The following is a 16350-nucleotide window of genomic DNA, read 5'->3' on the forward strand; positions in this document are numbered from 1 at the left end:
TTTTTGTGTAAAATACATCATTTTTTCCAGTGTATTAGTAGAAATTATGTTTTGCTAGTCGAATGTTAACAATCGTAAACGTTTTTTTCTTAACGGCAATTCTTGATCAATAAAAATGTTTTTAAAATGATCGGAAAGTTAGTTTATCTCGTTATACAATTTGGAATTGATAATAAATTGTTGGTTATTGTTTTCAATTAAGTCATTTATTTTATTCTGTATTTTAATGAAATCATCGTGATCCGGAGTTCCAGCTTACCAGTTCGAAACAGCGCCTAAACTCGTTTATTTCCCTTTTTTATCTAGTTGAAACCAATTGTGACAAAATTAAATCGAATAATTTCAGTTCGTAAGAGTATTTCCCATTGAGACCTTTTATTAGTATCCTTTTTTATATATACTGACTGTTAATCGATTATTTCTTTATAAAAACATAAATAAGTCACTAAATAAGTTAGTTAAATAAGTCGTAATATTTGTTAAAACTTAATATTGTCTTTGTGAATAATTCTATTTCTACTATTGATTATTATTTTGTTAGGTAAATTTTCCTTAACAATCTGTTTTTTATATCTTGTTTTTAGCTTATTTCTTTCTCCATGTTTCTCCATATTCTTTTTCCTTACGACCTTCATTATGTGTTTATAACATTTTTTTGTGTTCAATTTTATTATAGAGAATATCAAAAGGTTTTGGTTTTGTTGTAGAATGAATGCTCTGATTGAATTCTTTTGCTGCTCTAATAATTATTTCAGAGTAGTCAGTGAGATTAAATTCTTCCTTTATACAACGAGCTAATTCTGTTAATGTTGAATGTGCCCTTTTTTCACTTGTCCGTTCGAGGTACTGTGTCTGGGGTCCGCGAAATATAGAGTTAAACCACATCTTTGTGCCAAAGATTTAAATTGAGCAGAGGTGAAGCTCGGTTCATTATCAGTCATAATTACTTTGGCGTGGGGAAATTGTTGAAGTAATTCCATTACTTTATTCTCGATGTTTAGTTTATTTTGAATTTCGTTTATTACTAGGAATTTTGAATACGCGTCAATGCAAGTTAAGAAAATAAGATTTTTCGCGTAATATCGAGGTGAAAATTGTCTCCTTCTTTAGTTGGAATAGTAGCTTCCCCAATAGGGATTTTAATTGGATGCCTTTTATATTTATTTTCGTTGCAAATTGTACAATTTTTTATGTACTCCTTTAATTTGATAAATAAATTTGGGCAATAATATAATCTATTGACTTGTTTGTAATTTTCTTCTAGTCCTCTATGAGCTCGACTATGTGTTTCTTCTATTATAATCCTTATCTTCATTATTCTCTATGTCTTGTAGAAATATTTTGGTAAAAAGAAATTTGTTCGTAAAATTATTTATTTAAGGTAATTAAAAATGAGAAAGATCTGCTAATGTGCAATGAATTCCTGGCGGTATGTTTGGTGGTATATATTCCATTATATATCGTATCTTATCAAAAACTCTCAATGACTCATGTATTGTATACCTCCCCGTTGTTAATAACAGTTGTTGCTGAAACTGATTTAACGGTTTACGGTTCTCTTGTATTTCGTTTTCAAAACTAATTTCTGCAGAATGCTGTGTATTTTGATCGCAGCTTGATTGTTCTATATCGCTGTTTGCAATATTATTTTTTTTTTATTCGTTATAACCCGTCACCTACGACATTTGTTGTTCCGGGTTTATATATTATTTTTGGGGTGAAACTTTCTATGAACGAATACCATCTTTTCATTTCTACGTTCGGGATTTTATCTGAGATTGTAAAAGATAAAGATTGATGGTCTGTTTGTATTTCTATACCGATTATCCAATTAAATAATTTCTGGGATTTTTAAGAGCCCAAACTATGGCTAACAATTTTTGTTTATTTGTGGCGTAATTCAAAGCGTCATTTAGGGTTTTAGATGTGTATTTGGTTAAACGTTTGGCAATATTTGCATCATTTCGAAAAAATGTTCGGTGATAGCCAGTGAGGACTAAAAACGTATCTCTTTTAAATACATTGAAATGTAATGTAACAATGCATTGTGAGAAAATAGAAATGCTGTTTCTCATTTAAAGAATTTAGATTTTTCAAGAGTGATTTTCATATTAGCTTGTTATAAAATATGAATTAGATCGGTTTGTTTTTCAGTTGTATTTGAAAAGATTGATATATCATCCATATAAACATGGCAAGTCTTTCCGACTTCTTCTCCTAATATATCCATTGCTCTTTGAAATATTCTAGGGACGTTTGTTAACCCAAATGTCATACGTAAGAATTCAAATTTGTCATTGTTAATAGAAAAGCCTGGTTTTTCAATATCTGACTCTTCATTAAAATTTGGTGAAATCCTGATTCCAAATCAATTGTTGAGAAATATTTTGACTTTTCTAAGTTAGATAACATTAGAGACGGGTCTTGCGTTGGGTATCTATCCGGCATTGTGTTTTCGTTTAATTTTTAATAGTATATAACTAGTCCATGTTTTAGTGTTCCATCTTCATTTTGACCCTTTTTTGGCACTACTAAGACGTGAATAATAAGGGCTTCTACTTGGTCTTATAATTTGTTCTTTTAGCATTCTATCGATTTCATTATTAACGAAATCTGAGACTGACATAGCATCAGGATATATTGTTTGCTATATATTGACCTATCATTGCCAGTATTTATTTCTCCTTGAATATCTGTTTGAAAAGGGAGTTGCATATATATTTTAGAATTTTATTCATAGTCTTATTTTCGAAATCTTTTATTTGATTTGAAATTATTGTTTGATTATAAATTTTTTCTTTGTCTGAAAATTCAACGACGGCGAGTTCAGGATTCTTTGATCCCAAGCTATTAGTTTTTTTGTTGACGGATAATTCAACGTCGGCGTCCTCAGGATTCTTTGATCCCAAGCTATACAAACTTCCTTCACTCACATTTTTTTCCTCAATTAAACAAAAATTGTTATTTTCGTCATTGTCATAAAATTCGAGCTTTTCCTTTTTCCCATTATATTTCATGATACCCTTTTCTGCATCTATTGTAGCTCAAATTTTCCTTAATAGATTGTACCCAATTATTATGTCGGATTCTAAACCTTATTATTCACAAAATAAATGTTTTGTTTCAAATATTGTTAATATATAATATAATTGAGTTCCATGAACTGTAGATACTCTTTTGTAAGTTGGCAATTCTTTTATATTTTCATAAATTCCTTTATTGATTAGCAAGATGTGGCTCCTGCATCAAATAATATTTTTAGTTTTTTTTTTAAATTTCTGTCTATTCTTGTTATATGACGCATTTCCCTGTAGGGTTCTGACTTAAAAAATGATCTTCATCAATGTAATTTATTCTCATACCTCTCTGGGCTGGTTGACTCACGGTCCTAGTTGCTTCCCTTTTAAAGGGAAGTTCAGTTTCTTCTGCTTGATACCGATTAAAATTATTATTATTATTATTATTATTATTATTATTATTATTATTATTATTATTATTATTATTATTATTATTATTATTATTATTATTATTATTATTATTATTATTATTATTATTATTATTATTATTATTATTATTATTATTATTATTATTATTATTATTATTATTATTATTATTATTATTATTATTATTATTATTATTATTATTATTATTATTATTATTATTATTATTATTATTATTATTATTATTATTATTATTATTATTATTATTATTATTATTATTATTATTATTATTATTATCAAAATGATTATAATTCCAATTATTATTTATTCTATTTGATGTATTATTATTCTGTCAGAAATCTACTGGAATAAATCTTAAGTTGTTTCCCTGATTTTTATTTTCATTCCTTAATCCATAATACCTATTTGCAAATTGGGCTCGAAAGTTGTTAGACTTTAATTTCCGACTAATTCTTTTAGAGAAAAGAGTGTTTCTGAGATTGAACCATTCAATCCAGAAATAAAAATTCTAAGAGCGTTGCTCCTATTCGTTTCCTTATTATTTCTCTGTCTTATCCATATGTCATTATAGTTTTATTTATGAGTAATGCTTAAACGTCCCTGTCTAAGGATGCTTAATTCTCATTCGAGAATATGGATTGGTCTTTCATCGTTATAAATAAAATCCAATCTGGAAAGAATTGCTTGGAAGTTTAAAACGGTACCATGGTTAGTTAGAGCATCATGTGCTGCTCCCATGATTTAATTACGTAGAATTGTTGAAGCGTTCAAATATTGTTCGCTTTGGATTTTATATAGACTCGTGGCAGGTTCTGCCGCTTCTCTCCAGTCCACAACATATTGGTTTATTTCACCTGTGAACTTTGGTAAGGATTTAACTATTTCTAGGTTAGCTTCGCATTTTACAGTTGGGTCAGTTGTTTGGATTTTTTAATCCTCCACTACATTTCTGCTTGCGTTTAACTGCCCTTCTATCCCTTTAATTTTGCTGGTCTTTAATCGTATTTATTAATCGGCTAATTAATTCCATTGTGAGATTAGTGGTGTTGGATATCCCGCGCGCAGAAAAGGTTGGTGCTGAACCTCCGGTTGCCATTATAAAATTAAAATTTTCAAAACTATTTATTAAATTTTCCAGATTGTTTTCTTTGATTGATTTTGTAATGTTTCATTTTAAACTTTATAGTATTCCTTATATCTGCTCATATTTTATAAATGTTTTTTATTTTTATAAGGCCTAATATTATTTTCTGCTCACGATACTTTCCGTTTAGTTGTGCTGATTACTTTCTGGGGTCTTCCTACAGTTTTATTCTCCTGATTATTATCTATTTAGGTCTTCCTTCATTTTTTTGTATTTAGTTGTAGCGAGGAATTGCCCTCAGCTCTTCCTTCTTTCTTGGTGTTGTTTTTTTTTTTATTTATTTTTTTTTAATATTTTTGGTTATAGATTTTGGCTTGGTTTTATTGGTGTTTCTTGTTGAGTCGGATTTTTATTATTCTTGTGTTCCTGTTTTTTTGTATTAAGTATTCAATACACCTTTTTAAATATTAAATTCTTAATTGGATTATTGCATTAATTAATTTCCAATTAAGTTTTTCCACGATCACTGTCACAGCAGTTAGATGTCGTTGGATTATTTTTATTTTTTTTTTAATTCTTTTAGAGAAAAGAGTGTTTCTGAGATTGAACCATTCAATCCCACAGCCACACCTCCCGCCCAACCGACCGAGGGGCGATGCCGTGTATCGTACGGCTCGATTCGCGAGAAGATAGAAGCGGTATAGGAAAAAGAACATAAATGAGGAAATGAATTTAGCCGCCGTTTACAGAAGTTACGAATACTATTTCAATTGTCTCTTTTATTTCGATCTTTACTTTAGCTTGGTTCAACAGCGACTGACTGCCGCGCTCTCTGCAGAGTGGCGAGTCGATCAGTCGATAAGTTTCTCGATAATATTTGTATTTATGTATATAGTAAGGATGGGTGTATGAATGTATAAGCTTATGACTAGATTGGCTATGTATAGTTAGGTATGTATGACTAGGAATGTATGACTAATAGTAAAGGAAGAGGGTAGAAGGAGCAGCCTACTACAACTCGGCCGTCCTGACAACTAGATCTCCCGATCGTAGGATTTTATAACAATTAACGTTTCTTAAAGCTAAGGGTCCCGTTTCTCATTTTATTCTTCTTAGTAGAGATACTTTTAAACGGTCTTAAACATTTTTTAGGTTTTCTTTTCTTCTTGTTTGTTTTCTTTGTTTTACAATTACTTCTTAAATTATGCTTTCTATTTCGTACAGAGTTTCTTAAATTATACTTTCTATTTTGTACAGAGTTTCTTAAATTATACTTTCTATTTTGTAGACTCTTAATTTTTCTTTGCCAGTGTTTTATATTCTGTATGCTCCATACACCCCGGTAAGGATTGCGAGAAATTTGAAATCCATCAACATCTTCCAGAAGGAAGCGATCGTTTTTGAGAACTTTGCTTATGACATAGGGTCCTTTATGCTTTGGAATTAACTTCTTAGCTATGCCTGTTGTTGAGTCAAAATTTTTAACCATGACGTAGTCGCCTTTTGTGAACACTCCTGATCGTTTTCGTTTTTTGTCAACATATTCTTTATTGTATGCTTGTGCTATTTTCTGACTTGCCTCGCCTTTATTTCTAATGCTTTCTAAATCTCTTTCTTCAATCGTTTCTCCAATTTCCTCAATTTTTTCTTTTAACTCATCCATAATTTGTCCTTTTTGTTGTAAACCAAATAACATTATGCTAGGATACTGTTTAATGCTGCGGTGTTGTGTATTGTTCAGGGTATATTCGACCTTTTCTAAGACTAAGTCCCAGTGTAGACCTTGATCAGGTTCAATTAACTTGCTAATCATTGGACCAAGACTTCGGTTTATACGTTCAACTTGACCGTTGGCTTGTGGCGATCCTGTTGCAATTTTTATGTGTTTAACATTGCATTCTTTCAAAAATGAGTCAAAATCGCCAGACGTGAAACATGCTCCTCTATCTGATATGATACACTTAGGCCTACTGTATGCTCTGAAGTAGTCGTTTAACGATTGTATGACTTCTTTTGTGTTCGTAGTTTTTGTTGCGTATAGTCTGACAAACTTTGTGAATGCATCTACTATCACTAGAATGTGTTTCTTCGGTCTACCCAAGTCTACTGGACCATAATGGTCAATATGGATGATTTCAAAAGGTTTGTTTCCCTTAGGTATGTTGTGTAGAAATCCTTCTGTTTTTCCTGTTTTGGGACTGAATACATTTTAAACAGTTGCTGATATGTGTGCTACACTTCTGTTTTAAATTTGGAAACCAATAGTTTTTCATTATAGCTTCCATCATTTTGTCTCTTCCTACGTGTCCAAGTTCGTTGTGATACTTGTATAACACTTGTTCTTCCATTTCTATCGAAACGTAGAACAGCAATCTATTTTCATTTGTCTTTTTGTAAACTATACCATTTCTCATCTCATACAATTTATTTTCTGTGTTTACTAACAATTGCCTGATTTCTTTTAATTTTGTATCTTTCCCTTGACATATAACTAGATTATCTTCGAAACTGTTTGTTTGTATTACCATTATATTTGTACACCTACTCAGTGCGTCAACATGTTGCATGCGGCTACCTGCCCTATGCACAATTTCAAAATCATACCCTTGGAATTCTAAAGCCCACCTGGCTATCCTAGGGTTTAGCTCTTTTTTGCTTAGGGTCAAAATTAATGAGTTGCAGTCGGTGACTATTTTAAATGTCCTCCAATGAAGATAAACTCTAAATCTACGTAACGAATAAACGATGGCTAAAGTTTCTAACTCGAAACTATGGTATTTTGATTCAATATCTGTTGTCCGTTTTGAAAAGAATGAAACTGTGTGCCATTTCTGGTCCTCCTTCTTTTGCATAAGTACAGCACCGAATCCAGAAGAACTTGCATCACAATGCAATTCTGTTTCGTGTTTATGGTTGTATATAGCTAAGACCGGTGACTGTATTAATTTATCTTTTAACATATTAAAACAAATCATTTCTTCACTACCAAATTTGAACGGTTTATCTTTTTTAAGAATGTCGTGCAGTGGTTTAGCTAGTCTAGAAAAGTCTTTTATGAACCGTCGAAAATATGAGCATAATCCCAAAAAACTTTGTACTGTATGAACATTGTTAGGTATTGGGAAATTTTTTATTGCCTCGATTCCTTTGTCATTGGGCATTATGCCGTCTTTATTTATTATGAACCCAAGATATTTTATACTCGATTGCATAAACTCACATTTGTCTATTCTTAATTCAAGTTTATTTTCAACTAATCTTTTAAAAATTTCTTTCAACGTTTCTAAGTGTTCGTTTATATTTTCGGTTGCCAATAGAATGTCGTCCATATATACTACTAGTTTGTTTTCTCTAATCATATCAGCAAAAATTTTGTTAACAAATCTTTGGAACACAGACGGGGCGTTTTTGAGGCCAAATGGCATTCGCAGCCACTCGTATTGGCTATTATAATGGTGTAACGAAAGAGGTGTATTTTATTGATTCTTTTTTAACATGCACGTGGAAAAAACCGTTTTTAAGATCGAGTTTGGTGAAAACAGTTTTCTCATTCATTCTATCTAACAAGTCATCTATGAGAGGTAGAGGATAGTTGTCTTTCATTGTCATTTTATTAAGTTTTCCAAAGTCGACGCACATACGTATGTCTCCAGTTTTCTTTTTCACTAAAACAATGGGCGATGCATATTCCGAGTCGCTTGGTCGTATAAATCCGTTTTCCAAATATTCGTCTAATAGTTTTTGTAACCTGTCTTTTTCTGTGTATGAAAGCCTCCTAGGAGAACAGCTAAACGGTTTCGGGTTTTCCAAACACAATTGTATTTCACTTCTAACTGTCGGTTCATTTGGCCTTTTTGCATTTATATAAAAATTTCTAAAGAACCTATCGAATTCTAGTTGCTAACATTTTCTCCTATTTTGTATTCTAACTCACTTTCAGTTACATGACACATTCTTAGTACTTCCTTATCAAAGTTGTCATTTAATTGTTCGTAAACGTTTTTATCTTTTGGCAATTTAAAACTAACGATTTCTTTTGAAGTGTTAACAATTTCATCTTCTGATAATTTTGGTTTACTGATATTCTTTTGTTGACTAACTATTTCATCTCTTAACGATATTGGACCAGTTTCTTTATGCTGTTTATTAACGATTTTATTTTCTAACGATTTTGGACTAACAATTGCATTTTCTAACGATTTTGAACTAACAATTTCATTTTCTAACGATTTTAGACTAACAATTGCATTTTCTAACGATTTTGAACTAACAATTTCATTTTCTAACGATTTTGGACTAACAATTGCATTTTCTAACGATTTTAAACTAACAATTTCATTTTCTAACGATTTCTCAGGACTATCATTTTCAGTATACATTGATCTTTTGTTTATATCCATGGGTTTTCTCAACGCAATCATTCCCATGGTGTACGGGTCTAAATTTAAATTGCATGCAGTTAAAAAATCTCTGCCGAGAATAACATTATACCTCATAGACTGGTCGCAAACAATGATTAAACGAAAATATATTTTTATTGATCCTTTCAATACATAACATGTGGTTTGTCCATGTGTTTTGAGAATACAGTTGTTTAAGCCAAAATAGCAAGTATTAACTAGGGCTAACTTCATTGTCTCGTTAATAAGTGACTTTTTAATGATAGATATAGGACTGCCAGAGTCTATGAGGCATTCTGAAATTATAGGCTTATAAGCATTTTCAAAAAAATTAATTTTAAACCATCTTACATAATTATTAGTTGAAACGCTCTTCCTTGTGGGACATTGTGCCACCAGGTGTCCAAGTTGTCCACAGGCGTAGCACGAACCTGGTTCACGTTTGGGCTTCTTGCAGATGTCACTTTGTGTCCTCTTGAATTACAGTTTGCGCATCGTATGGCATCTTTGTAGTCGGTTGGCTGTACAGGTGGCTCCCTCCGAGCTGGCAAACGGATGTTCAAAAATGCGCGTAGCATCTCCGATGGAGTAGAGAAGCATTGAATCCGTGCTTGGGTACGGAAATTTTGCAGCGGTATGCCCTCTATCACCTGGTCCAGTAGTTCGTCGTCGTCGATGTTTATCCCGTTTGAGAGAGCCATCTTCTCATCGTAATAACTGCAGAAATTCTCCTCGGTTTTCCACTTGCGACTCTCGAATTTTCGCCGGATCTCAGCCTTGGATGATTGCTCGCCAAAAGTCAATGACAATTGATCAAGCAAATTGTCAATTGGTTCGATCAATCGAGCAGGGTGCGCATGTAACCAGACTTGCGCGTTTCCTTTAAGTTTAGTGATGAGTAAGATGCGTAAATGGTTGTCATCGATGTTGAAAGTGCGTGCGATATTTTTGAACACTGTTATCCAGGCACGCGCGCAAGTTTTCCCATCGTAATCGGTTATCGTCTCTTTGGCGAGAGCGAGAACATCAACTGGAAAACGCTGGCTCTCCGCTCTCTCGTTGGATCGCTGCGGCGAGTGAAATGTTGTGTTCTCTTTTGTGGCGCCAGCCTGCGTAAACTGCGCCGTCTGGATAACGGAACTAACTGTAGCCTTGCTTTGCTCTGGTTGTTGTTGTTCTTGGAACTGCAAGCTCGATCGTGTTCCGTTAAGCATTGCCTTCGCTTCTGCTAGCTCTGCGCGTAATTGCTGTAGCTCGAACATGTTTGTCTCCCTCTCACTGCCAGTTTCGGTTGATTCTTTTCTGTTCATCGCATTCACACTTACGTGATCGGTGTTAATTTCACAATTCTGGAAATCCAGTGAAGAAAAAATGTCGTTTCTTGGTGGAGCGTATTTCTGGGGGTGCTCCGGTGGACAATCGCCCCGAACTGCCGTTGGGATGTCTTGCAGTCTCGCGATTAATTCGGCTTTTGTGCCCTCCGTATTTTGGCCCAGAATACGTAGCCAATCTTTTAGAGTTGTCAGCGAAAAGTCGTTCAGGATGATTTTATCGTCCATTTTGGATTATTAATCCCACTTCTGAAATTTTAGCCGCCGTTTACAGAAGTTACGAATACTATTTCAATTGTCTCTTTTATTTCGATCTTTACTCTAGCTTGGTTCAACAGCGACTGACTGCCGCGCTCTCTGCAGAGTGGCGAGTCGATCAGTCGATAAGTTTCTCGATAATATTTGTATTTATGTATATAGTAAGGATGGGTGTATGAATGTATAAGCTTATGACTAGATTGGCTATGTATAGTTAGGTATGTATGACTAGGAATGTATGACTAATAGTAAAGGAAGAGGGTAGAAGGAGCAGCCTACTACATGAATATAATGTAAAGTATCTCTAATAAATATTAGTGTTAGTAGGATATAATTATGTATTAAAAAAGATAAAATTGATTGCTTTAAGAGCGGCAGAGAGTCAAGATTACAAATAATAAGATAAAGTCTATTATAGTCAGAACATAAAACTCTGTAAGGGTCATGCAACTCATAATTAGATCTACAATGATTTAAGATAAGGGGTATATAGTTTCTAGTGAATCTACTTGGAACCGAGAAGTTAAGCCGACTAATCAAGTCGGGACTCTCAACATCCCCACGAATAAGCTTACGAATAAAGACTGTTCCAAGCATAGTTCTACGGTTAGCTAGGGACGGTAAATTCATTAAAAGTAGTCTACTGGAATAAGGAGGTAATATACGGGTTGCATCCCAATTTAGGCACCGCAAGGCAAAAAGTTAGAAGTTTTTTTGGATCTATTCAATGCGGTCCGAGTGGACTACGTATTGTGGACTTCAAACATGTTATCCATAATCAAGAATCGGACGGACTAGCGAAATAAATAAGGTTTTAGTCATAAATAAGGTTTAGATCATCAAATTCCTTAGACCACCCTTTTATAAAACCAAACCATTTATAAAACCTTATTGTCAATAGTCGAAATATGGTCAGAAAATTTTAGTTTAGGGTCCAGAAGAACACCAAGATCATCAACCCGTGTTATTCTGTCCAAAGGGCACCCACTTAGAGTGTAAATCGTGCGTATTGGGTTGACACGACAAAAGGTCATAACTTTACTCTTGGAGCCTTTTAAGTCTAATATGTTATCACGGCACCATATTTGAAAGCTGTCTAGATCGGATTGTAAGTCCAAATGGCGCGAACTGTCCTTGTGCTGAAGGCATAATTTAACATCGTCGGCTTACATAAGAACACGCGAATGTTTTATTACTAAGGGGAGGTCGTTAATAAATAAGGTAAAAAGAAGCGGACCAAGATGGCTCCCTTGTGGGACACCGGATGTGACTCGGAGAATAGAAGATAAAGAATTTTTAAAGAGGACTTGTTGTGTCCTGCCATTCAGATAGCTTGAAATCCAATTTAGAAGATCAACAGGGAAACCTATAAGATCAAGTTTTTTTATTAGAAGGTAATGATTAACAGAGTCAAATGCTTTACTAAAATCAGTGTAGATGAGATCTGTTTGAAGATTATTTTTGAAACCCTGTATTACAAAAGAAGTTAGCTCCAAGAGGTTAGTGGTTGTAGATCTGCGTTTCATAAAACCGTGTTGACACGGTGATATGATTGATCTACAAAGGTGCTGCAAATGAGGAGTGATAACATTTTCGAAAAGTTTTGGGATAGCCGACAATTTAGAGATTCCTCTGTAATTGCTTGCATCCAGTTTGCTACCTTTTTTATGAAGAGGAATCACAAAGGACTCCTTCCATATATGAGGGAATTGTGAAGATTCCAAAGATAAGGTAAACAGTTTCAGTAGAGGCTTGCACAAGGCTTCCGCACAGAATCTGAGCACACAGCCAGGGATTCCATCGGGACCTGAATAGACCGGTTTAACACGCTGAAGATCGTTAAGCAGTGAGCTTTCGTTTATAGTGGGGCAAAATATTAGATTCGACTTAGATACCGCATAAGAATATGGCTGTTCGGAATGAGGTAAAGTTGAATATGTTGTTTGAAAAAACTTGGCGAATAGATCGGCTATTGCCTGATCCGATGTAACCGTAGTGTTTTCAAAAAATAGCGAGGAAGGGTAAGAACTTGTTTTTCGCTTAGTGCTAACGAAATTATAAAACTGTTTCGGATCCTGTGCAAACTGGAACTTACAACGGTTTAAATAATTTTTGTAGCACTGAGCATTAAGCACGGTAAAGTTTAACCGAGCGCTTAAATATTTACAAAGGATGGACTGAGAACCGGTATTTTTAAATTTCATATAGAGTCTGGACTTTACATTTCTTAGGTGTGTCAACTATTTATTAAACCACGGAGGTTTAGAGATTGACGGATAGTACATCGGAACACAAGAGTCAACAAATGATTTGATTGTGGTATAAAACATATTAATGGCATCCGTCATTATGTTAGAACGCAAGCCTCTAGCATTTTGATAGGAAATAGTAAGATTCGTTTTTAGTTTTTTGAAGAAGAGGGAGAAGATGAAGAGGCGGATGGTGCAGTGGTCTGGCCACGTGAGATAAGTTTAATTCCCACGGGCCCATTTTTCCTATTTCGATCATAGCTTCGAACTCTTTTACCACCATACTATCCGGCCAAAAATCATCCGAACATATGGTCGAAAAAAGCTCGTTTGGGACAGTTATCTTGAAAGATGATATGTCCCTAGCGTAAGAGAAGTTAAATTTTTGCACTTTTATATTATCGGCTTTTGTTTTGTCTTGTATATAAGACAATACATCAGATGTTGTTTGATCAGTGGAAAGCCGAGAAACGAAAATTTTTTTCTTTAGTGGAACCACCGCGAGCGGTTTTAGCCATGCAGATTGTATTTCTGAAGTGCCAACTTGAGCCGGTAGTCCGGACTCAATGTTCCCTTGTGGTGGTAAACTAATCGAGACAGGTGGAATCACTGGTTGAGAAACCAGTGCAGACAATTCGGAATTTTTAGCAATCACAAGGTGGGGTCCATCCACAGCTGATTGATCGGATTGCTCCGAATCTTTTTTAGCTGCCGATCTTTTCAGCATATATGGATTTGCTGCGATTGACAGCTTATCAGTTGTGGAGTCCTGTTGATCATTTGCCCGTGGTTGCGGGGCCTTAGGCAGCCTACCACCAGCGGCTTTTTTGCGCTTTGGAGATTCATCTAATAGCTTAAGGCCATTAAACTGTGAATTAAGCGCGGAAAGAAGATCATCGGCTACGCCAAAACTGTTGATCAGTTCTTTCAAGCCACCTTTAGTTTGGCGCATAAACGATTTCATCTCGTTCGCAACCACAAGGCAAGCATCACAACAGTAATTTAGATTTTTACCCTTTGCTAGGTCATCACTTGTACGGCCATTAAAACCAGCGCACTTAGTATGCACCATTCTATCACATAGCCAACAAGTCATTTTTGGCTGCTCAGGTTTTATAACCTGGCAGCAATTTTTATAAAAGCAGACAACATTTACTGTTTCCATATTTGTCTAAAATCAGACCACTGTGCAGAAAAACACAAAATCAAAAAGTTTCCAGCTGTTAAAAGAACAAATTTAAAAACAAATAAATTTGATACTAAAAGATAATTATTAAAAACCTCGTCTGGTTTGACAAATACAAAATAAAAATCGGAGCTAAAAAAAACACGTAAATTGTTCCACTAAAAATATGAGTTGTTGGCGGCGCGAGTTCCGTTTTATATTTAACTTTTTATCGTTGATATTTTTTTTTAGCACTTTTGAAGTATTTTATTATTATTTAATATTTATTCGGGGATAGACATTTTTACACTTTTTAATTGCTTATCTTTGATTTGAAAATGTTCGCGATCTCGTCCCGATTCAGACTGATCTTCTAAATATTAATCCTAATCCACTCAAACTCTGCCAGAAGCTTTTCTTTAGGATTTTCTTGAACTTTTAACTTTGTTTAGGATGAAAGCGTTATACTGAAATTATTTCAAAGCATTGTGGAATTCCAATATGCTGACTGTAGTTTACTTTAAGTTTGGTTATTTATCAGGTGGCTAAGTGCTGGCGACATAAACAAGGGCAAAGAAGGTGCTGCTGAGTTTGAAGTTCGAAATTTGTTTATTCACTGGGGCAGAGTGTTCTATTTACGGGTTAGATAACTTGCAGACACATATACGCAATTCGGTGAAAAGGTTCGTGTCTAACAATACGCACCTGACAAAGTGGATAAAGTGAAATTAGTTTTCGCGGTAATAAACTTATGGACAAGTCCAGAATACTGGCACATATAGCAAATAGTGACCCCCCAAGTCACTAACAGTGAAATAATAGTGAAACTAAAACATTTTCATTCAAAAATACAAAGTTAAGTTACTCGAACTGGGGCTCCGCTGCCCAGCTGCCACGCGATCGCACAAACAGCTGTTTGCGAGCTTAAAGCTTTCTATCCCAGGGTTCAAGTTTTGGCTAGAACCCTGGTGGTTTGGTGCACACTTCAGTATGAACTTTTTAAATGAAACCGCTGCGGCTGATGAATCATTGGATACTGCGGTTTTCTCGAGCCCCCAATGTGCTGCCCCGCAGCGCTTTCAAAAAATAAAGCGAAAGTCTCGTGTTTCTCCGGAGACTGAAAGGAAAAAATCCAAATCAAGCATCGACAAACAAAGGGAAAACCCTTCGTCTACAGAACCTAGATATGGCGGCAATTCAAACCGATTTGGTTTACTTGCGCATCTCACAGCCGACAAACAAGTAGGCAATGAAATTGGCGATCTGTATGACCAGCCCAGTACCAGTCATCAAGCTGCTATTGCTGCCGCTAAGCGGGATGCAGCCTCCGCTGGTACCACTAGCTCAGTCAAAAAGGCGCAGTCCAAACCACCTCCTATAGTAATGGAGGGAGTGGACGACGTATGCCTGATGATGCAGAGCATCGAAAGTATAGTGGACCTAGAAAAGGTTGAGGCTAGGGCGTCAATGAGCGTTGTCCTAAAGCTTTACGCGGCTGACGCTAATACATTTCGCACCATAGTGAACTGGCTCGAGATCGAAGAGTATGAGTTCCACTGCTACCAGCTTAAAGAGGACAGGCCTTACAGGGTATGCGTGAAAGGCCTGCAAATCAAGGATGAGCTGGAAAAGATCGGGCACAAGGTTCTCGATATTCATACACCGCTTAGGCGAAACGAACCGGGTACCTCAAAAGCGTCGCCAGTCAACATGTTCTTCCTAAATATTGCTGCTGCGGCAAACAATAAGGAGATCCTGGCGGTAAAGGCACTATGCCATATGAGAGTAGTTATTGAGCCTCTCCGCAAGCGTAACGCTATTGTCCAGTGCCATCGTTGTCAGCAGTTTGGCCACACAGCCAAATACTGCCGTAAGGCCCACATTTTTGTGAAATGTGCCGGCGAACACCCAGCCAAGGACTGTACTAGGCCACGCATCGAGCTGTGCACTTGCTACAACTGTGGCGGTCAGCATCCTGCAAACTATAAAGGTTGCAGCAAGCTACAAGCGTTCCTGCAGCGATCCAGACCCAGAAGTGGAGTGGCTGGAAGAACAGAAGTAAACGAGCGACCAACTTCACGGGGCTTAGCTGGAGGTAAGGAGATCCCCTCTTCTCGAGGCGGAATATCTTATGCAGATGTGGCTAGAAGGTCCATTCACCACAAGCAACCAATGAGCCTGACGCACCAACAACAGAAGCAACAGCAACAGCTCTATGATGGAAGCCCCAGTCGTCAAAGGAGCCGCAGCCGGACAAGGGCGTCTAGGGGTACACTTCAGCGCTCGACGGATGCTAGCAGCAGCATTGAAGCCATCCTGCAAACGCTTAATGAAAACATTAATTCTTTGCGCTCGATTCAAGAGAAGCAGATGGAATTAATGATGATGATGATGAAGCAACA

General features: G+C 35.6%; 2 protein-coding genes across 6 annotated transcripts in view; one reads left to right on the forward strand and one right to left on the reverse strand.

The window, feature by feature from the left end:
• LOC117139679 (proton-associated sugar transporter A) overlaps positions 1-16350 on the forward strand; it is a 145633-nt gene that overhangs the window by 38466 nt on the left and 90817 nt on the right. The gene's annotated exons all lie outside the window — the stretch shown is intronic.
• LOC117139681 lies at positions 9153-10514 on the reverse strand. Its single transcript, XM_033302164.1, has 2 exons — positions 9297-10514; positions 9153-9241 (listed from the first exon to the last, which is right to left on the reverse strand). The coding sequence occupies exons 1-2, from the start codon at positions 10502-10504 to the stop codon at positions 9202-9204; spliced, it is 1248 nt and encodes a 415-aa protein (XP_033158055.1). The 5' UTR covers positions 10505-10514; the 3' UTR covers positions 9153-9201.

The sequence above is a fragment of the Drosophila mauritiana genome, chromosome 3L (assembly GCF_004382145.1).
Source record: "Drosophila mauritiana strain mau12 chromosome 3L, ASM438214v1, whole genome shotgun sequence".
Taxonomy (NCBI): domain Eukaryota; kingdom Metazoa; phylum Arthropoda; class Insecta; order Diptera; family Drosophilidae; genus Drosophila; species Drosophila mauritiana.